Source organism: Scaptodrosophila lebanonensis, unplaced genomic scaffold (assembly GCF_003285725.1).
Source record: "Scaptodrosophila lebanonensis strain 11010-0011.00,11010-0021.00 unplaced genomic scaffold, SlebRS2 tig00001412-arrow-pilon, whole genome shotgun sequence".
NCBI classification, from domain to species: domain Eukaryota; kingdom Metazoa; phylum Arthropoda; class Insecta; order Diptera; family Drosophilidae; genus Scaptodrosophila; species Scaptodrosophila lebanonensis.
This window is the reverse complement of record NW_022060739.1, coordinates 8152471-8175486: the sequence shown is the minus strand read 5'-3', so window position 1 is coordinate 8175486 and position 23016 is coordinate 8152471. Positions and strand designations below refer to the sequence as shown.

Sequence of the window (23016 nt, the reverse complement as noted above, 5' to 3'; positions counted from 1 at the left end):
TTAAGTAAATGTTATAAAACTTGTTGAGAATTGCAATAATTAGCACTATAAATATATATTTAAAATTAGAGCATAGCCTAGGGGTATACACACACACACTCAAAATTTCCATATTGTTGTTGTTGTAATACATCCGTTGGTAATAAGTAGTTAGAAATTCCTGCCATATATACAAATGCTTTATCTAGACAATTTACAGCACATAACCGATTTATTATATATATATATGTATATGTATAGTTATGTTATGCATGTGAGTAATAGTAATAAAAAGTACAAATACAAATAACTACAAAGTGTTTCGTGTATATGTATGTATAGTATATATAAGTTTAAACTTTAAATTGTAGATTTATAGTTATTGGTAGATTATTGAAATTTTAGTGATAATATCAGAGCGTTTTGAAACTTCTTTAACATTTCGCATTCACCGTCTTTTTCCATTGATTGCATAACTACGAGTAATTTTTTACACATGTACATTGATAAATACATACATACATACATACATATATATCTAAAGACAAAATGGCTTCTATATGTATTATTTAGATAACTGTGAACTACTTATGATTACGAATTTTTGAATTCCCTCTCGGAGGCACACTTATGTAAGTAAAGTTAAGTAAAGTTTACGTTAATTTCTGCTTCTGAGAGAGACTCAATCTCTCTCTCTCTCTCTCTCTCTCTCTCTCTCTCTGGTCGCCTCTCATTCTTCTTTTGGGGTTTCTTCTGTTTTTCAAGCCTCAACAACAACAACAATGCTTAGTGCCTAAACATTTCGCAACATGCTATCAAATGCGAATTCAATTACATTTAAATTACTTAAAATTACATGAGCAGCAACTATAACAACAACAAAAACAACGATCGCTAGTGAGTTTCGGTGGCGCCGCCGGGCGGCAGGTAGCACTGTTTCTGGCGGAATGGCATTCAAGTGCTCACCGCAATTAACTCGCTAGTTGTGCTGTTTCTGCTGCTGCTGTTGTTGTTGTTATTATTGTTGCTGTTGCTGCTGGTGCTATTGTTGTTGTTGTTATTGTTGTTGTTGTTGTGATTGCCATTGGCGACCTCCTTGATGCTCGTTAAGTCCAATGTAGCCGATTGTAGCGTCGATACGGACAGACGATCGTCACTGTCCGCATACTCCTCGGTGTCGCAATCCGTCCTGCCCAGGCTAGGTCTGCAGACCTGGCTCATGAACGTACGCATCTCGTCGTACATGCCCTCCTCGTTGTCGGCCTCGTTCGACGACGGTGAATCGTGGTATCCGAAGGCGCCCGTCGCATCCACCTCGTGCTTCTTCAGATGCCGATCGAGATTCGTTTGCTGGCCGAAGCAGCGATCGCAGAGGCTGCAGCGGAAGGGTCGCTCCTTGTTGTGGATGTTGCGGACATGTCGCTGCAGATTCGAGGAGATGCTGAAGGCGCGATCGCAGTACTTGCAGGTATACGGCTGCTCACCCGTGTGGGTGCGCAGATGGCGTGTCAGGTTGGCGGATCGGGGAAACACCTTGCTGCAGAATTTGCACGTGTAGCGATCCTTTATTTTGCCCACGTGGGCAGAGCTTACTTGGGCGGCGACCAGCACGCTGCTGCGCAGGCCGACAGCATGCAGGGCCTCATGGAAACTGGACTCGGGCGGAAACGGCAAATGGCGCGAGTTGTTGCTGGTGGCTAAGTGATGCACATTCAGCACCTTGGAGGGCGACGACATAGCAGTGGCCGCCTTAAAATCTTGCCGTCCGCCCATTTGGCCTAAAAAAGGAAACGAGCTGGGTGAGAAGCCGCGGCAGATGCCCTCCAGCAAAAAGGGCGGGCAGTGCAGGCCTGGAAACGCAGCGGCCGCGGCTGCCGCTGCAGACGCATTCAATGCACTGTCCGACATGCAACTCAGCTCGCCACCCATACTGGGCGGTGAGGGCGATGGTGTTAGTCCCGGCGAGGCGGTGGGAGTGGGACTGCTTCCCTTGTATGACTGATGCGATGTGGACGATTCGCCGGAGCTCTGCAATTTGGGCAGCTTGGGCAGCTTCACTTCCGCCACCTCACGTTCCATGTGCTGGCTTTCCGGCGAACTTATGGACAGTTGCTGGCTGTGCGAGCTGGCGCTGCTGCGTCGCTTGCGACTAATGCTTAGATCGAGAGGTAGCTCTGTGGTCTGGCGCTTGTCATCGGGGGCATCCATGCCAGCTGCATAGAAACTGTTCAGCTCCTGTTCATGCGGCGGTGTGGTCACGATATCAATGGATTTCTGTTCAAAAAAGAGAAGAGAGTAGTCGAATATTAGACGAGCTGCATAAGAAATAGTTCCAACCATCAACATAACTCGGAATCTAGTAGTTTGATTTTAATTTCTAAATACATTTTCAAAATCATTTCGTTGTCAGGATTGCTAGAATTCTTCCCCTTTATCAGTTTTTTGATCATCGTCATTTAGTTTTTCATAATATACTTGTAGTTTAAGACATCATATGTCAATTCTATGATAAGATTAATTTCGATAAATAATGCAACTTTTAACACCAAATATTCTATAATCAATAGGAATTGATAAATGCGTTTATTTTGGGATATTTTTAGAAAATCTTAGCTTTGAGTAGAATTATAGCTGAAGCCATAAGCTATAATTCTTGTATAATTTCTAATTTATTAAGACTCGACGGGTTCGAAACTGAATGCTATTTAAGCTTTTATTCTGCTTGACTATATATTTTGGAATATACAGTCTTCTACTTTAGACTATATATTTTCAAATACACAGTCCTCTGCTTTAGACTATATATTTTCAAATATACAGTCCGCGATTATTTTTGCTTTATTTCTCATATTAGTTCTAAAATTCTTATAGCGATGCTCCCAACATTTAGTTCGCTTCCCATAATTTCCAATATTAGTCATATATTGGATTAATGATATTTTATCAGTCGAGCTTTTTCTCTACTTACACGATCGTCTTCAGCTTGCTGCTGCTCCTGGCTAGCATCTGTTGCTTCCCCTTCTTCTTTTTTGAGCTTTTTCGTCTCCACTTTCAAGTCAATGGTCATGGAGTTTGAATTATCATCGGACACGTTCAGCTGTGACTCCGACTTAAGTAGCTTCGCCTCCGTTTTCGATTCGCGCTTAAGCTCCACCTTGGGTTTTTCATCCACGTCCGCTGCTGACGCAGCCGCCGCCGCTGCTGCCGCCGCTTCCATGCTCGGTGGAAGACCGGCGCCGAAAGGCAGTTGTGAACGGAACGGTGAGTTCGCGGGAGGGTTAAGATGTTGCAGATGGGCCATATCCAAGGGCTTAGGAAACAACCAATTGTGCAGCGGGAAGTTGGCGGCCTGCAGTGCACTTTCCGGAAAGATGCCGGGCAGCGAATAGGGGGGAAACGCTGGGAAAGGATAGGCGAGAAATGGTGGCGTGGCCATGGCGTTGGTCGCTGCTTGTGCCGCCGGATGTTGCAGCTCGTTGGTGGCGCCACTCGCGGCTGATGGATGAACACGTCGCCCCTGTTGCAGCTGTTGTAGCTGCTGCTGCTGTTGTTGCTGTTGTTGGCGGGGCTGGCTGTGAAAGTTGCCCGTCGATTCGCAGAACTTCTTGTGTTTGCTCAGCGAAGCGGTGGTGCTGAAGCTGTGACCGCACTTCTTGCAGATGCTCTGCATGCGACAATCCGCGTGCATACGCTTGTGCCGGCACAGATTCGAGAACTGGGTGTAGGCCTTGAAGCAAACCTCGCAGGCGAAGGGCTTCACGGAGGAGTGTATGTGCTGGTGTTGCTTGAGGCCCGAGGAGGTCGCAAATGTTTTGCCGCACTCAGGGCACGGATGACTGCGAGCGCCGACGTGGTGGGCGCGAATATGCCGCTGTAAATTCGATGGGTCACAAAATACCTGCAAAAGACAGAGGAAAAAATCAAGTGAACACAATGAGTGCGGGGCTAAAAATGTTGTGGGGAGCGTGAAACAATCAAAAGCGGCTTGCCGCACAGCTGCGGCCCAATTGTTGTTGGACTTTTGCCGTCTCTGGCTACTACTTGGCGACTTGGCGACTTGACTACTGAGCACCGCGCCGCGCCGCTCTCGTTCCACACAGTCCACAATCTACAGACTACAGTCTATGGGCAGCGCATAATGGGCAATGCCTCGCAAATGAAACGAAACTGAAATTAATCAATCATCTGCATGTGCGCAGCGGCAGTAGCGGCAGCCCCGGCGACCACTAAACGGATCTGGCCAACTGTTCGGCTTACAAGAAGCCATCGCTAGTGCAGACTGTGGAACAAACTCTAGACTGAAATGGGAGTACTTGCAGCTCACGAAGAAGGGAAGCCTAAATTAATTGGCCTAATGGCACAGACAGGTCTTGCTACAGTCGAGTTAATGAAGACGTCGCTATGGAGATATAAGATTCTATGTACTTTAGAAAGTTAGCTGAAGATTGTAATCTGATGCTTAAAGCGATATATGAAAGGGGATTCACCAAAGTAGTAACAAGACTTAAGATTCTTCAGGACTGCAGTTTATTTTGTTTGAGCATCTATTTTAAATGGCGTTTATTTTTCGCTCTATAATTGCCAATTTGCTCCATTGTGCCGTCGAGTTTGTGGAGATTACGCAAAAGCACAGCCAGCAACAACAACAACACCTCCACCCACAAGAAAAAGCAACACTAGCAACACCTTCGTCAATTATTAACATCAATTGCTACAATTGTCATACCCTATGTTTCCCTCACTCTTTTAGCCAACAACGACAACGACAAACAGTTAGGCCAACTAGCCAGCAAGCCAGCTAGCCAGATAGCTGGAACGCAATGACAGATGTAGCCATTCATAGAGCCAGCTAGCTATATAGCTCTATAAAGCTAGTCAGGCAGTCAGTCAGTCCAGCCAGCCAACAGTTTCTTGTACAGCAGGCACTCGAATGTACTTCAAACTTGATTTCGTTTACCCTCCACCCGCAATATGAACCGAGCACTCGTGTGTGGAGAGTCTAGAGCGCTACGGCTGCCTTTTACGAAACTGTTATGCCTAATCATGCTGTCATAATGCGCTACGAATTCATATCAAACGATGATCGAAGCAGCCTTTTTTGTCTATGAGCCGACCGTTGAGCGTTGAGCGGGCGCGCGGCTTTGTTAAGTCCCCCCCCCCCCTCCCCCTCACACTCCTGCCAGCGGATCGAAGTAAGCCAGCAACGAGCGATCCATCGCACCATCGACATCGACAGCGACAACGACAACGACATACAAGAATAGCTCGTGCTATAACTACATCAAATGGATTAGATTCAACTACTCTCCAAAAGGCGAAAAACGCCACGAAAAGACAACGGTTGGGACGTTGCTACAGCAACAACAACAACAACAATAACAACAACAACAACAGCTCTGCGCTTCGTCGTATTCATCGTCGGCTATATCGGTTGGATAAGTGTAGGTGTTTTGGCATGCCGTCAGCCTCAGTGCAGGCTGAAGCTGAGGCTGAAGCTGAGACTGAGGCCTCGACGCCGCGTTAGCCACGGTGGGGCGAGGCTCTTAGCTGGCTTAGAGAGGTGGTGGTTGATGGTGGTTGTTGGTTGTTGGTTGCTGTTAAGGTTCGCTGCTGTGGAATGCGATTGTCTTGATGCGAAGCTCTATGGCGTTACGTAGCTGTTGTGCGGAGGTCAGCTAAGGCCTTACGAGTAGAGTACTGGTGAGGAGATGACGCATGGAAAGAGGTATTTGAAGGAAGCAATTGGAATGCCAAATTATTGGGTAGGTGGTGCTAAAGAGGAGGATTAGTTGGCCCACTGAACTACTGCGCTTGAGAGATGAGCACGTAAAGGACTTGATTACACGGCAAGAAAAGACGAGGCCTTACGAGTAGAGTACTCGGGAGGAGATGACGCATGGAAAGAGGTATTTGAAGGAAGCAATTGGAATGCCAAATTATTGGGTAGGTGGTGCTAAAGAGGAGGATTAGTTGGCCCACTGAACTACTGCGCTTGAGAGATGAGCACGTAAAGGACTTGATTACACGGCAAGAAAAGACGAGGCCTTACGAGTAGAGTACTCGGGAGGAGATGACGCATGGAAAGAGGTATTTGAAGGAAGCAATTGGAATGCCAAATTATTGGGTAGGTGGTGCTAAAGAGGAGGATTAGTTGGCCCACTGAACTACTGCGCTTGAAAGATGAGCACGTAAAGGACTTGATTACACGGCAAGAAAAGACGAGGCCTTACGAGTAGAGTACTCGGGAGGAGATGACGCATGGAAAGAGGTATTTGAAGGAAGCAATTGGAATGCCAAATTATTGGGTAGGTGGTGCTAAAGAGGAGGATTAGTTGGCCCACTGAACTACTGCGCTTGAGAGATGAGCACGTAAAGGACTTGATTACACGGCAAGAAAAGTCGAGGCCTTACTCGGGAGGAGATGACGCATGGAAAGAGGTATTTGAAGGAAGCAATTGGAATGCCAAATTATTGGGTAGATGGAGGAGGCTTAGTTGGCCCACTAAACTACTACTGAAAGGACTGCCTACACGGCAAGAAAAGGTTCATAAGAAAAGTCTATGGACTACGTCTTTACTACAGATAAAGAATAGGTATGGCCTTACGAGTAAAGTACTGGAGAGATGACGCATGGAAAGAGGTATTTGAAGGAAGCAATTGGTGTGCTAAAGAGAAGCACCGAAGTCTACTAGCTGTTAAAAGATAAGCACGAATAAAGGACTTGTCAATACGGCAAGAAAATGTTCTTTAGAAAAGTGTATGCTTACAGGCAATGAATAGATATGGGAAGAAGAAGGCGTCGTATACCAAAAGATAAGTAAACATGCTCCGAAAATGGAACAGAATGGTACCTTTATTTGAAATCATTAGCACTAGGAAGATCTTAATGCAATACCAACAAATGTCTGTAGAAATGTCATATGTTTAGCGACAGAGTTCTTAAAGTGACTAGTGCTTTAACTTATAAGTAACTACACTCGTTGCACTAGGAAGTAATTAACAATAAATAAACAAATGTGTCTCAAGCTAAGCCTCCACAATACAAACATAATACTACGTGAAGCTCTGCGAAAAAGATATGGCTAACGAGAATCTTTCAAAATCTAACTGGATCGAGTATCTCTCTCTCTCTCTCTCTACTCTTTCAAGCTACTCCAAGAATCTTCAGGCCTCATTTGAGGGTCCAAAGAAATTTCAATTGAAGCCGCCACCCGCTAGGCGCATGCCACTCACTTCACAATTCCTACGGCCTACACATGCTAAGCTAAGTCCAAAACCTTGTAGATCCGTGGCAAATCCCTTTTGAAACGCTTAAGCTTTCTGCTTAACACAACAACAACAACAACAACAAAGCTGACAGCTGCAGACCGTTGTACGGTCGGACCTCAGCGAAAGTATGCCCTTTTCTGTTTCTGTTTCTGTTTCTGTGGCTGCAGCTCCTACTGTTGCTGTTGCTGTTGTTGTTGTTGTTTTCTCAAAGTGCCCCAAAGATCGATCATCATTTGTTTAGCTTCAGTGGCTCCCGTTTATGTCGCTGCACGGCGCGCCCGTTGCCACCACAATGCGTGCTACTTACATGCCACCGAAACAATTACAGAGCGCTAAGTAAACTAACTGTAATGGACGGACGGATGGAGGGACACTCGATTGAAATACCGTTCATTTGGAAATGAAAAAGGGAAAATCCAAAAGAAAAAGCGCAGTGATTGAAACACCTCGGATACGTTGCAAACAACAACGGCGAGCTGCAAGCTGCAAGCTGCTGCAACGGCAAGCGACCACAAGATTGTAATCAACATGCCATTAAAACATCTTTGGAAGATGTCGAAGACGTCGATGACAATGACGAAGTGCGACGCATGAAACGAATCGCTGGATAGATAGATGGATGGATGGCTGGATGGATGGCTGCCTGACTGACTGACTGATACACTCAAAGCCTTGCTTAGCCCTTTAATTTTGTTTTTTATTTCATTTTGGCATTCAAATGCAGTGCCCTGAAGATGAACAAAGGCCACGAACGAGGCACTCGCAGCAGACAAAGTTTCCTCATTACGAGCGGGTCGAATGGTCGCTTAAGTGTTTTGGATGAGTACACGCCCTGATTTTTTTTATTTTTTTATATTTATATAAAGCTCCGCAGTCGGCCAACTCAACTCAACTCAATTCAAGAAACAAACAACAGAGCACGCGCGTGCGGGTGTGAAGAGCTGCCGCTCCAGCACAGCACAGCTTGAAAGAGAGTGACAGAGAGAGAGAGAGAGGGAGAGGGAGGGAGGAGGTAGGGTAACAAGTACGCCAGAGTCTTTTAAGTAATTTAAAAGCCAAGTTAACAGCGGCAGCGGCAACGGCAGCCGTTGAAGAGCCCGCGGCTATTGATCTGCTAGAAATCAAAAGTCTTTTTTATATGCGCCGCACCCGCAACTGCCTCCTCCCCTCTCCCCTTCCTCCACCCTTCTGCTGCAGCTTCAACTTATGATACAATAATTAATGACTTTGTAGTTTAAAGCGTTTTTATTTCATTTTATAATTTTTTGGAAATGCGCATTCATCACTACATCGAGTCCGTCACTCTATTGCTTTAAAAATTGTTGATATTTTCGATAAAAATATTGAGTTTTTTTATTCACTTTTGCATTTAAAAGCAGCCATTACATGCACTAACGATTATTGTGGCATGAATTTAAATAAATCTATTGAAGATTTCAGCTTAAGAAGATACGAAAAGAAACGTTAAGATGAGATTGAATAATTCCAATCGTGAAGATACGCCAATTACTAAGAAAACACAGAAGCTAGCAATTCATAAATATATAAAATGGAACTTCAAAAGAACCGCGAATGTATAAAGTTGAAGAAGATAAGGAGAAAATTTCGAGTTCTCCATAGATGCCTAAGAAAAGTTGAACATAAATAGGCGCTAACAATTCAAAGAATCGTATTCGGAACATCTCCATTATCGACGAGGAATACAAGTACATATATGAACTAAAGATCCTCATTAGCGATAATACAGGACTTATTTGAAGTTTCTTATAGATTGCTGGGAATAATTGAAAGTAGAAAAGCGAAACTTCCAAATTCAAACAGAAAGACTTAGTTCAATTTCTTGACCAACTCCTAAAAAACTATACGATAGAAGCTTAAAACTTAGGAAAAAGTTCCAAAATTGCAAATATGAAGAAAAACAATTCGGAAACACTGATTATTTGAGAAGATACAGAAAAAATAGCAAATTATTTTGTAGATTCAGAATAAACTACAAAAATAAGCTAACAACTCAGAGAAGCAATTGTGGATTCTTAAGAAAAATACAAATACAAATATTGAGAAAAAATGTGAAATATTTAAATTAAAGAAGAGAAGTTGGAGAAGGATATTTAAATACTTTAAAGATTCTTACGACACTTCCAGCTAAAGACTACCGATTTGTAACTTTGAAAACATCTAAAATTTCTGCTAATATTCAAATATAATGAACTTCTGAGCTGACCTCAAAAAATCATCAATTGAATCTATTTTGCAGGCATCTTATTCCATTGCTAAAGCATTACTCTTAACTCTTTTAGTCTTTCGTTGACAAATTCGAATTAAAACAATTGGTGCCGCCTTTTCTACTTCTATTGAAAACATTTTAGTTAGCATTCTTTTTTCTACTTACCCTGCTGCAATTTTCACAGGAATATTTGCGTTTGGTGTTGTGATCTATACCTTCGTGCCTGATGACCAGGATGCGTTGGCTGAAACGTAACTGGCACTGATCGCAGGGATATTGGCCCTGTTTTAGGTGATGTGCGTCCACAAGATGCGAGTCCAAGCTGCAAAGAGTAGAGAGCAATGGAAACATATGTATATAGTACAATATTATAGATATGGTAGGAATTTATTATTAGAGAGACAATCAACTGGGGACAAGAGCTGAAATGAAATTAGCATTCACATATGGACATTTGGAGCGAGAACTTGAAATCGTGGCAACAAATCTCAGGCATGTGCGGCAATTCACACGCCCAGCGACGCTTTGTTTGTTGCCCAAGCATGCCACGCCCCCCGACAGACGTGCGCGCGCCTCAATTAGTCAAATGATGTTCAATATTTAATATGCGGCATTGATAAGCCATCTCTGGGACAGCTGACCAATGAGTACCTTCGTTGCGTGTCCTTGATGTGGCGGCGAACGGGCGGAGCGGGGGGGTTGCAGATCGCTTATCGCATATCAGTGGGTGGGGAGGGAGGAGGGGGCGAGGGGGGTCGAGCAATGGGGACTCGAAGGCAAACAAACGCGCCCACGTGGGTGGAGCAGTCAGCAGAGGCGGCAACGTTTGCTGCTCCACTTCTTTGTGCCTGTTGTCAGCGACATGGAAGAGTTGACAACATGGCCAGGCAGGCAGGAAGGCAGGAAGGAAGGCAGAAAGGCAGGCAGACCATGCGTTTCATATGTGGGCGTACGTTTGCAAACAACAACAACAACAATAGCAACAATAGCAACAGCATTGGCAGCAAAAACTATGCATGTTCAACATCAGATAAGTTGCAAAAAGGCGAACAGCAGGCAGAGAGCGAGAGAGACCCCGACGGGCAGTCATCAGCCCGAAGAAGAAAGGCAGGACGGGACAGGACAGACACGCAGACGTGCCTCGCATAGCTGCTTCCTCCGCTGCCACCTCATGTAAAATTCAATAAATCACACTGCGATGATAAGTGCGGCGGTCGTTCGTCGTTCCTCGTGGGTCGCTGGTCGCTGGTCGTTCAACGTGCCACTGCCACTGCCACCCACCAACCCAACCCACCCATCGCAGAACAGCTAACAGCTAACGGTAAATTGTGGACGCTTTCCATAACATTTGTTGCTTGCAACACAAAATCACAGAGCACTTCACATCAACACTCCAAAAACAACACACAACCCAAAACACCAAATGAATGTCATTTGCGTGTCTCTCAGCACTTTTGTTGCTCGCTGCTTACTTGCTGTTGTTGTTGTTGCTGTTGCTGTTGCTCTTACTATTATTACTGTTGTTGTTGTTGTTGTTGTTGCTGCTGTTTACCCATTTATTTGTTACAACGCAAAACATAAGTAAATATTGTACAAAAGTTTTGCATTAAACGGCCCCCACCACCACTGGCTGGTTGGCCACTTAAAAAGTTTCCTTGGTCTGAGGCTTTTCCGATGTCCCATGTCCGATGTCCCATGTCCTCCTTATTTAGTTGTTTGCCCGCCTAATGATGGCAATGTTCAAATTTCGGGCAATTAGATGATGTCTTGACTTATTTAGGAACTTGGGGAGTGGGGACAGGTGGGTAATTGCTTTGCGCCCGACAGCTGTCTAATTATTGTGGACTGTCTAAAGGACTCAGAGGAGGGAGTGGGCGAGGGAGCGAGGGAGGAGCCAACCAAATGCCTGTATTAGGTAATTGATACATTTTTTGAGGTGGCTACTTATTATAAAATCAGCTTGCTCTGATCTATTTTCATAGAGGCTACGAGTATAAAAATAAAATAAACCCTAATTGTAAGCTTAATCAGAAATAAAAGAGCACTGCTCTGAGTATTTAACCTAATTTGCCCGTCTATCAAAAGAAAGTGTATATAATTGTCGTCGACTAAAGCTGTGAATTTCTAGTTTAAAAAAGATTATAAAAAAATAATTTCTTTTATTTGGCTCATTTGACTCATATTGCTGGGATTATAAAATGAACAAGTTATGGATATATTATTGTTGTATTAAGCGTGTCTTTCAAACAAGATAAATAAAAATACAGCTTAGACATCGAGCAATGAAATTAGTTAAAGCCAATCTAAGGAGATCTCGTAAAAATATTGTTTAGAAATGTTATATTATTTATGCAAGTATTTTGGAATTGTTTTTGTCATTTTGTATATATTTTTATATTGAAATGAGATAAATGATGAGTGAATTAATGAAATAATTTGAAGACAAAATAATGAGACCTCTTTAAAAACATAGAATCTTGATTTGGATCTTTCTTGTAAATGTTATATTATTTTTACGAGTATTTTAGAATTGTTTTTTTTTTTTTTTCATTTTATATCATATTTATTTAGAAATGAGATAAATGCTGAATGAATTAATTAAATGCGTTGAACCCAATAGAATGAGTTCTCATAAAAACAAAGAAATCTTGATTTTGGACTTTGTTGTACGTTTTTAAATAATTTACAGGTGATCTGTTGGTTTCTTAATTTTGTGCTAATGGGACACTTCTTGACTTCCTACACATCTGGAAGTATTGTTTCCCAACTGACTATATTATAGTTAAACGTTTTAGTCATTATATCAAAATTTATTATCTGTTCAGAGCTCAGGTGGCAGTGTACCTAACACGAATTAACTCTTCATTTCTTTCCAGCTAGATTGTTTTAGGATCACTCCCATCGTCAATTGAAACTAGACATTAAAAAACTCAGCTGAACGCTTCACCTAACAATTGTAAATAGAAACTAGTCAACGGTTTTTTAAAGAATATTAAGAAATTGTTTCGTTAAATAAATTATTCAATAGAATGCTTTGCAAACTATTTATGTCTGGCTATATGAGCAGAAATATCTTTAAATTAAAAAAAAGCTACATTTACTACTCTATAAGCCTATTTCTATATAATTATCCTGTGTGATATTTTAAGAAGTCAATTGGAACACAAAATTAACAAGCTTCATCTTTGAAAAAAAAAATATATATATATATGTATATATATATTATTATCTTCTCTTCTACTAAAAAGAGGAGCAGCCCCTTTTCATTTTTGATTCCCAAATTTAATAGAAGGGCTATCTTGAATAAATGCTTTAATATTAATAACTTGGCAAAAAATTGCCCCTCTTATATTAATTTCTTATTTAAATATCAAAAATTTATTAATGATTAGAATTATTTTATCAGCTATTGTCGGAGCATTAGGAGGATTAAATCAAACTTCTCTGCGAAAACTTATAGCATTAACCATTAACCATTTAGGTTGAATATTAAGATATTAAATATTTTAAAAATCCAGCTTTCAGTTACATTGATACTTGATAAGCCTATTTCTATAACTCAATTTATTATTTTAAGTTCGTTCAACAACAAATAGTATACTAATGCAAGAATATAATGACGGGGATACAGAACCCAGATTGGTTGAGTTTAGTTTAAGTTAGCTTAGATTAGTTTAAGAATATAGAGTTTATTTTGAAATTCTAGAGAATGTTGTGAATGTAGGGCTAATTAAGGAATTGTAATTAAGGGCTAGAAACAACATTTTATAAACTCGTAGCGATCCATCCATCAAACTCGTGCTCTATTCTATTCTTAAAGTAGCTTCAATTTTTGTGCAAATTTCCTCACTTAGTTCATTCTTAAGCTTCAGTTTTGTGCAAATTTCCTCAGTTAGCTAATCAATTTCTAATGGTTTTGAATCTAGTGGCCAGTCTAGTGGCCGCTACTGAAACACTGTTGATCATTCAAGTCGGATTCATATTAAGTCTCAGTTAACACCTACAGATTGCATTGGCCATAAAGAAATAAAGAGACAAAGCAAATCATAAAATACTATATACTAGTACTTCAGTCATAGCCGTTTCAACTCTCACTTTCAACCGTGGGGCCAGGCCAGACCAGGCCAGTCAGTCAGTCAGTTAGTCATTTAGTCAGTCGGACTGTTTTAATGGCACTTTTATTGACCGCACTATCGCCAGCAACTTTTAATTAAGATCTCCGCAAAAGCGCATTATTAGTCGCATATAGTTCAAGCATTTAGCAACATTTGGGAATACTTTGTAGCGCTTTTTATTGGCAGTTCGCTCGCTAACGCATTGGCCCGCCGGGCGGCGATATGACGCCAACGATAAGACCCCGTTTTCCCCTATATCCCCCTCCATTCCCCTCTCTAACAAACATTACCAGGCCGACGGCTTTGCCATCGGTTTTTGTTGCGCCCACAATTCTATGGGTAAGTTGGAAGCTAATTGGTTGCCTTTTTTTTGGGGTTTGTTTAAAAATATTTGATTTAGATTATGTTGGACGCAGCTGTTTGTTGTCCGGCTATCTGTGTGTCCGTCTGTCTGTCCGTCTGTCTGTCCGTCTGTCCGTCTGTCGGTCTGTCCGTTGGTTGCAAATGTTAAATGCCAAAGTAATTTGCTGCAGACATTCTCCTTGGCGGTGGCGCGAAGCTCGCCTTAATGTCAGTTGAACAGTTAAACGGAGATTTAATATAAATGCGTTGCACTGGAACCGGGAGTGGACCTATTCTAAAATTTAAGAGCGCCGCATTCTTCGACACACACACACACACACACACATAGACACTTACATTTCCAAATCCGGAAAGACTTTATCACAGTGCTCGCAGCGTAGATCGAAATTGTTTTCGTCGTCGGACAAATCGTTGTTTCTTCTATCGTCGCCGCTGTAGAGGGAGCCTGCAAGACAAAAGAGAAGCCAGAGGTTAATCAAGAGATTAAACTTAGTTAGTTACTTCTGCAATTGAAGAGTTTTCGATGGAGTGTACTTGCATCTCTTATGTATTTAAATAGACTAAACAATTTCCTTTATATCTTTGCCTCATTGGCAAATTTTTCCTTCGCCTGTTAAGCTCAATATTTTAACAATCCGTAGATAATCAATCCATCTAAGGAAAGCACCTTAATCTAAGGCTCTAAGCGATAAAAGAAGCAACTTACATTTGAATCTACAAGGCTGAGCCCGAGTGTCAGTTTTTTCTAGATTCTGCGTTGATAAGCACTTTATAAAAATTTAAAACATCTTATAATACGTTTATGTTTTAAAATTTGTTTAAAATAAAACATATAATATTTATCGAATTTGTATGCTTATTTCTTTTACAGAATTATATGAATCAAAAGCAAATAGTTCTACAAATGAAACCAGTTTCCAAATTAAATCCAATTTCAGTAATGCAATCAAAATCCTCAGCAAGTCCCTATTAATATTATATAATTAATTATTACAAATCAACATGTTTGCAGAACCTGAATTTTGACAGATCTATCTATCTATCCATATTTTCATGCTGTAAAAACTTTTTATTCTTTTAGAATTAATATTTAATATGCAAATATTTGGTCAATTAGTTAAGCTCAAACAAAAGAGCATTCTTTTATGTGTTGGGAATAAAGTTTCTTAGCCAGTGCAAGAAATATTATTTATAATTTTTAATTATTTTTGTATATTTTTAAAAGTTCTGCCTAACTTTTTTTTATAAAATGATAGATAACTGTTATCATTTTTAATTTTAATTTGTATAATGTTATGTAAATGTAAATTATATTATGATAAACTTTTCAATGGAAAAAAGCCACAGAAAAAGTTTCCAAAACTCAATATTTTGATAAAGTTATTACATTATTTAACAGATAATGCTGTTTGATATTTTAAGAAGTCAATTGGAACCTCATGTTTGAAAATCTTTTTGAAAAATCCAGCTTTCACTTTTTTATTTCTTTCTTTTTTCCCAACAAAATGTAGGGAGCTTTTTTTTATTGCGATTGAACTTTGTTTGTTGTGTAGTTATCCTCTTTTTTTCAATGACTACTCACAATTCTATTTGAGAAGATCTTGTTGAAGCTCCTTCAGGGTTATGGCGTACCGGAAGGATGTTTAAATAGGATCTGTGTATAGTCGGGAGCACTTCGGACAACCGCACGGCTTCGCGTTTGAGGAACAAGTGTGTCGTTCTGGCCGCGTAATGCCGCCGAGCTAATGTTTTGTTTACCCGCTAACAATCTGCGGAAGGACTTGCCAGGACGCACTGACATATGACCAATGCACACACACACACGCACCACACACAATGCAAACACGCAAACACTTAACACAAAATTGGTAGCAGAGCGGCGAGCGGACGGGCAAACGGGCGGGCGGGCGGTCTGGCGAGCGATATTAAATCGTGGGCACTCATATAGCTCGGCCCGCTTGACGTTGAATAGATAATTGTCGCAAATGAAAGTAAGCCACCCCTACTCTGTACACCTAGAGGCGGCGAGCGGGCGGTGCGCAAACATGCTCAGACGACGCTGACGACGATGACAATTCCAAGGGGAAATGACTATCGAAACATCAGTGGACAACAACAACAACAACACCGCCACCACCACCACCAACACAACCACCGGCACTTACATCAGCACCACCATCGGGAAGACAAGTTCGGCCAGGTGAGCACAGGTGAACAGCAGCCCTTAACCCTAGTCTGTCGGCCAGCAAATAGTGCAAGAATGCAAACTAAGGGATGACTAACGACGACAATCGACAATCGACGACCCACGACCGACGACCAACGGCCAACGGCCAAGGACCGAAGATTATGCACGAAAACACATCCAAGTGTAAGGGTCAGTTGCGAGCCCCTTTTGCTCTGTTTGTGGTTAACGCTGGCTAGCCTGGTTCCGTTGGACTGATTTCGTTCAAAAGTCATATAGCACCTTGGTGGAACGACATTGTGCTGGCCCAGCACGGCACAGGTGTTGCCTCTCAAGGCAGGCGGCACGGGGGTGAGTCCTGCGCGCCCAACTTGATGAATATGTATATCTATATATATATACATATGTATATGTTCCTTGTTCCGCGACCTGTAATTGTGCAGTGTCTGTTTGGGTCAAAAGTTAATTTTCAGCGAGTGCAATATGGTCTCTAAAAGGGGTGGGGGAGTGGCAGCGGCCTCAATGCCCAAAGATTCCCACGAGCTGCCTAACTTCTTGCCACAACTGAACTGAACTTGAACTTCAGCTGTTGCCATTTATGGTTGCAACTTCTTTTCAAAAGGGCCCTAGCGTGGGATAATAGGGACTAAGGATGCGCTTCCCAGGATGTCGAAACAATGGAATGTCTGCATAACTTACAAGATACTTCTCTACATTGTAGAACATTTATGGAAAGACTTTCGGTTAAATAAAGTAATGGGGAACTAAATGTTGTTAGGCTTATTAAGTTAAGGTTTATAAGTGTGATTGTGATTTGTTGGGTGTTTCATTTTTTTTTATTTATTTATTTTTTTTTTTTATTAAAGGGGGCTCTGAAATTTCAAAGTCGAACTACACTAAACTCTTAAGTTGTTGCCTTCAGTTTCATTATTAATTAATTTAACACTTCTCTCCGTATCACGTACCTTCAATAGAATTTGTTTCGCGGACTCCCAGCTCTGAACAAAAAATGTTATTTTAAATTTTTTACTTAAAAAGGTCTAGTAGTCTCGATGCTAGGTTTCCTCTTGCTGTATCTCTTGTAAAATTATAGTTGCCCGAATTGCATTAATATCTTTGTACATAACCCATTAGTTCGAATTTTTCATATCTAGAATATCTAAGAGTTTTCCATATCTACCTAGATTTTTCATTTCCCTTATCTTCTGTATTCATTGCTCCATACTATACACATAATAAGTTGAAACGGTTTTATGTTTCGTTAAGAAGTAAGAAAAATCTTGAATTGTTTTGGAAATAAACGTCAGCTATCGAATATTTTATATATTTTCTCGCGAAGTTTAAGAATGTTCTAATTCCCAGGTATACTAGTTTTTATTCTTTGTTTTCCTTCTCAAATTTTCCAAACTGCGCTTGTGAGTTTTGTTTATGTTGAAGATTTATTTCTGTGTTTTGTTTGTATGTAGTTTCTATATATTTTCAACAGAAAGTTATTTCAAACCTTTTTGAAAAATGCTGTTGGTATGCAAAATATTATTATATTAATATTATTATTTGAATCATGATGTTGGTATGCAAAATATTATATATGCCGTCAAATCTATGATATTCTAAGTCAATTGGATAAAAAACTATAGCTTTCTATATTAGCTTTGGAGCCCCTTTTCCCATTTTGGTGTTCAAATTTGCCACAAAACTTAAGCTACGATCGGACAGGCAAGGAATTTCTACACAAATCGGTTTAATTTTACAAATTCGCTAAGAAAAGTGATTGACAAAAAAGTTAGTCATAACAGACAGCTATATTTTAGTATTGAATTCTTATTGGTTATATACTTGAATTCGTTATAGTATTCATTTCTGTCTGATCATAGCTTTGGTGTGGAGGTTTTTCCCTTCAAGTGGTTGTCGTGACATTTGATTAGATATCTGACTTCTGCTCTAATCTATGTCCACACTCAAAGTGATGTTTAATATAAAGCAATAATTATTCAATTATTAACAGGTTTGTTGACAAGAATGACTTCTGCTCAAAAAATAAGTGGCTGCTAAGCAGGAAAGGGTGTATAATGGATTAGATTAGATCTCTCTTGCTAGCTTCTGAATCTGGCAATTTAAATAGGAGAGATAGGTAAGGAGACTAACTTTGTTCACATTTTTTTCCAGACCTCTTCAAATAGACACTCAAAAATTAAGTGCAGCTTCTTCTTCTAAATTTTCCAAAAGTTCTTCTACTTCTATGTATTTATAGTTTAGCATTTTGATTTGATTTTTGTCTCCTTACTAGACTCGATTCTAAGAAAACGAACCCCAATCCCTTGTAACCACAACAGAAATAGCTTCTTAAGGGGTGTCTGTTTAACTAAAAAACAACTATTTGTTCTACCAATAATACTTTTTTCTCAATATTTATTATGTTTCCTGCCCTCTCATTAATCTATAGCTTTTTATGTTGTGTTTACTTTCAATTTCGCGCAATTGGGTTTTATTGCCGCACTTCACTTAGTTATCGCCACCGATTTCCACAGAAAGTCCATTCAATATTTGCGGATGCAGATAACTTCTAACAATGCTGCTATTCACATTTCTAGCATTCTAACTATCTGGGCAGATAGACAAAAGTCTGGGCCAACGTGAGACGCCTTTCCGCTTAAGGCATGACTCTGCAATGCTTCAATTACCAATCAAACAATTAAAGACACGCTTGTGAGCGCGCACGCGGCTGCTGCTATCTTGGCCCGAAGAACCAAGCCCAAGCCCAAAATCGAAAATCTTAACTAGCCCGTCACACTATAGACGTGCGAGTACACTCTGACACTTTGTCCCCAGCCCGAGAGCTGATGGATGATTAATGAGCCACCGTGTTATGCCACGTTACCAAATAATAGACAGTCGGTCGATAGAAAAAGAGCCAAACGCTCAGCCACTCGCCATGTCTTCTACTAAACGATCATCGTATGTCAATTTAGGCATCATTAGGAGTGTTTGTAGCGTTTGTTTTTTTTATTTAATTTTTTATAGACACCAATAACAGCGATTGGAGCAACCTAACCCTTTTTATGGCTGCTGGTTTGGCTACGGCATCGGCTTCGGCCGACTGCCAAATCGATTAGCAGGCGGATCTAACTTTGATTTTGCAGAAACGGCAGCAGAAACGGCAGCAAGTTGTAAGGTGTAAATAATTCAATCAATCATTTGTCAACAGATTTGGCTTCCGTTTAACTTCAACAAGGCCCGCCTCGTGTCTGGCCCGTGAGTTCAGGGTCAGAGGCACTACCACTGGCAGTGGCAGTGGCAGTGGCAGCGGCATGTCAAAGATTGTTGCTGTTGCCGTTGTTGTTGTCTGGCTTCTATCCTGATGGCAGAAACTAAAATGTGCCGCCATTGAATTGTCAGGCGGCCTGCAAGTAAATCAATCCGCTTGCCAGCCCAGGCATCTGGCGAAGAGCGACAGCTGGGCCGAGCACGTCGAGGCCGGTGAAAGGCGTGAAAGGATTGAGCTCAGAGCTGAACTCGGGGTAATACGAATCATATATAGCCATGTAAGCTGGTAGTAGCACCAACAACAGCATGAAGTTGTTAAAAGATTGATGCGACAATAAGGTCCCCTCTTCCACAATTAATATATAATTATGCGAGTAGAGAAGCAGCAGCTAACTATATGCTTTTATAAGAACTATATTGTATTTAGAACTACTGAGCAGTACTTGCTGAGGATTAAGTTGAAACCTAACTAAACAGTCAATACCCATTCTTTTGGTTTACATTTGAGAACTTTTAATCCATGGCAACAGAAAAGCAGTGTTTTAAATTGAAAACTAAACCTACAATCGGAAACTGCCATTTATTTAGTTGCAAAAGAAAACTTCAACAACGAGTTAAATTTTTAAAAAATTGTAGCCACATTTAGAATATGAACATTATGAACCTTTTTAAAAAATTTTAGCTACATTTAGAAATACTCTGTGGAATTGGAAGCAAGGGAGTTAAATTTTTAAATTTATTTGTAGCCTGCACAAAATTGTTAAAAATGCCAAAAAAAAAAAAAAAATAATAAATAAATAAGTTGCTCTTTTACTCTCTCTGTAAGACATAATGCTGTAAGTTAAGGTCCATCATATCGGATAGTAAGTGTTCTGTATCTTCAAAAAAAAAAAATAGTAACTGTCAAACAACTCTCAATTGCTTTAAAAATTCGAAATTCGTTTTAGAGTTTCTGTTTAAATATTATTACTTTCATGCTTTGTACATTTTCTTTGTCCTCTTTAATTCTTCTGCTACAATTAAGTTATCTGTATCTTCAAGAAACTATAGTAGTAGTTGGCAAACAACTCTCCTTTGCTTCAAAGGTTTTTTTCTTTGGCTCTAAAATAATTGTTTTAGAGTTGCTGTTTAAATATTATTGCTTTCCATATAGTTTCTTGCTTTATTAATTTTCGTTTCTCCTTTTGCCCTCCTCGATCCTTCCGCCACAATTGTAACGGTATAATCTAGCGTTAAGTTATCTATATCTTGAAGAAACTATAGTAGTAGTTAGCAAACAACTCTCCTTTGCTTCAAAGGTTCTACAAATCTAGATTTGCTGCTTAAATATTATTACTTTCCATAAACAGCTCCATCCTTTACTCATTTTCGTTTCTCCTTTTGCCCTCCTCGATCCTTCTGCCACAATTGTAACGGTCTAATCTAGCGCCTTGCCTTTGACTTCAACCCGCACCCCTGCCTCGTTTATTCAAATTGCGCCGACTTCCCATTTAATACGCTTCTTGCACCCTCACACGCACCAACAACAACAACAACAACATTTTGTGGATGTTGTAACCTATCCTTCCTACAGGGACCTTCCAAATGCCATATGCCAAGTCCTTGTCCAAGTCCGCGACTTGTGTGCTCAGCAGGCCGTGACTCGAGAGAAAACTTGCCGAGAAATACGTTAAAAAGTCGCGTTCTCGGCACACCTGTGCGCTATGCTCGCCGGCTATGGGAAAAGGCACCACTTGGCTTTTAATTGAAAATTAAAAATGGCAGAGATAAGAAGTCGGCTTTCATAATAAACTCGATATTCAAATTTAAAAGCTGACTGAAAGGTTTTTTTTTTTTGTATTTTGTATTTTGTGTTGGTTGGTTGCTGTTGACGCGTGAACAATGGCTTTGGAAATTGTCAAATGAGACGTTCTAAATCCCACATGTTTATAATCAAACACGCCCAACACAACCCCATTGAATGCATTCTACTTGTATATATAGTATGTACATATAGTATGCTAAATTGAATTGAAAAGTCCGGCCGACGCGCCCGGATTAGGCTTAAATGGTGCGTGTGCGAAAAAGTCATTTGTGCGCAGGCGCAACAATCAACAGCCGGCATGTCCTTCCGCATTTGATGATGGATCTCTAATGAAATTATCAAACATTTTAATAACAAATGAAAACATGTGCGGTCGCCTAAGATTGCGCAGACGCATGCGCAACACAAATTGCCCATTTAAAGCGAAATATATGTAGAGAGAGGGAGAGAGAGGGAGAGGGAATCAGGGGACCCTTTTCAGAGCCCAGATAACAAAAGGGTGCGGCAGGGCTGGCAGTCGAGTCGGGGTTGGCAGACAGCCCTCATAAGCTGTCACACGCCAGCGTAGTTGTTGCTGTTCATATCTTTGGCTGATCCTTTGGGATTGCTGCTGCCGACACTAGCGATGCTGCCACTGCCACAGCCACTGATGATATCATGTTGCAATCGCTCGTGCCATGCGCTTTGTCACGCGCCTCGGCCGTGTTAATTGCTTTGCGCCGCATTTTGATTGCATTTATCAGAGCCAGCTGTATTATACAAGTATGTGTGTGTATATCGCATATAGGGGAGACAATGTTTACTTTGCGACTTAACTTTGCGCCCCGGACAATTGTAAAATCGATGCATGTATAAACCCACTCACCATTATCACGATCGCTGCGATCATCGCTGGGTAATGAACTTACAGCTGGAGCAAAGGCGCCAGCATTAGTGCCATTCATAGTGTAGGGTGTTTTGGGTCGGCCATCGAAAATGATTTCCTCGCCTGCATTTATATCCCGATTCGTCTCGTACCAGAGCTGCAATTTAAAAAGCCAGCAACAAAAAACAAAAATTAGTTTTAATTTCGATTCTTTTTTTTCTTTTAATTGAAAATTGGACGCGTGTCCTGCACACTTACCCAGCCGCCCATTATGAAACCTCTGATATTAGCCTCGTCCCCATCATCCTCATTAGCGGCGCGTATTTTTCTTAGCCATGTGGCCACCTGGGATACGGGCTCGAGCCAGCAATTGTAGCTCGAGCCAGTAACGACCTGAAAAAATTGTCAACAGATGGAAGTGAAATATTTTCAATGAAAATTAAATTAAATTTGTTACTTTAAATATTGATCTTTAATCTTATTAAGCATCTATCTATTCAACAAACTTGATAAAATTTACATTTACGAGTGAGCTATATCTTTGGCCCACTATAATATTATTGGAAAAAACAAACGCTAGATAGAATTTAAACAAAAAATTGAATGCTAGGAAGAAACACCTATTACTGCTTTCTCAAGTTTCTTTATTCTAGCTTTTCTACTTTCTCAGATCCTACAGTTCACACAGAGAGACGGGCGGACAAAAAATATATACATACACGTACATATAAACGTGGCCTTTAATAACACAACTATCTTATTCTTTGAGAAAAATTAAAATATACGAGTATATGAAAGCCAAGTCTAAAAAAAAAACATGCTCACAACTATTATTCTGTTCTGGTTTGCATATACCTTCTGAGTTCTGCCACGCCTCCTTATGTGTGTTGAAAACGTACGCACTAAGTTGCTAAGCCCCTTTTACCCTTTTTCTAAATTATTTTT

General features: G+C 40.7%; 1 protein-coding gene across 1 annotated transcript in view; it reads right to left on the bottom strand.

The window, feature by feature from the left end:
* Positions 1–256: 256 nt before the first annotated feature.
* The window catches only part of LOC115631305 (transcription factor hamlet), a 33457-nt gene continuing 10697 nt past the window's right edge, over positions 257–23016 (bottom strand). The window contains exons 3-8 of the mRNA XM_030528020.1: positions 22330–22464; positions 22072–22228; positions 14290–14398; positions 9641–9797; positions 2948–3877; positions 257–2253 (exon numbers count right to left, since the gene is read on the bottom strand). Coding sequence (XP_030383880.1) covers positions 934–2253; positions 2948–3877; positions 9641–9797; positions 14290–14398; positions 22072–22228; positions 22330–22464 — 2808 coding nt within the window. The 3' untranslated portion in view covers positions 257–933. The remainder of the gene's footprint in view (positions 2254–2947; positions 3878–9640; positions 9798–14289; positions 14399–22071; positions 22229–22329; positions 22465–23016) is intronic.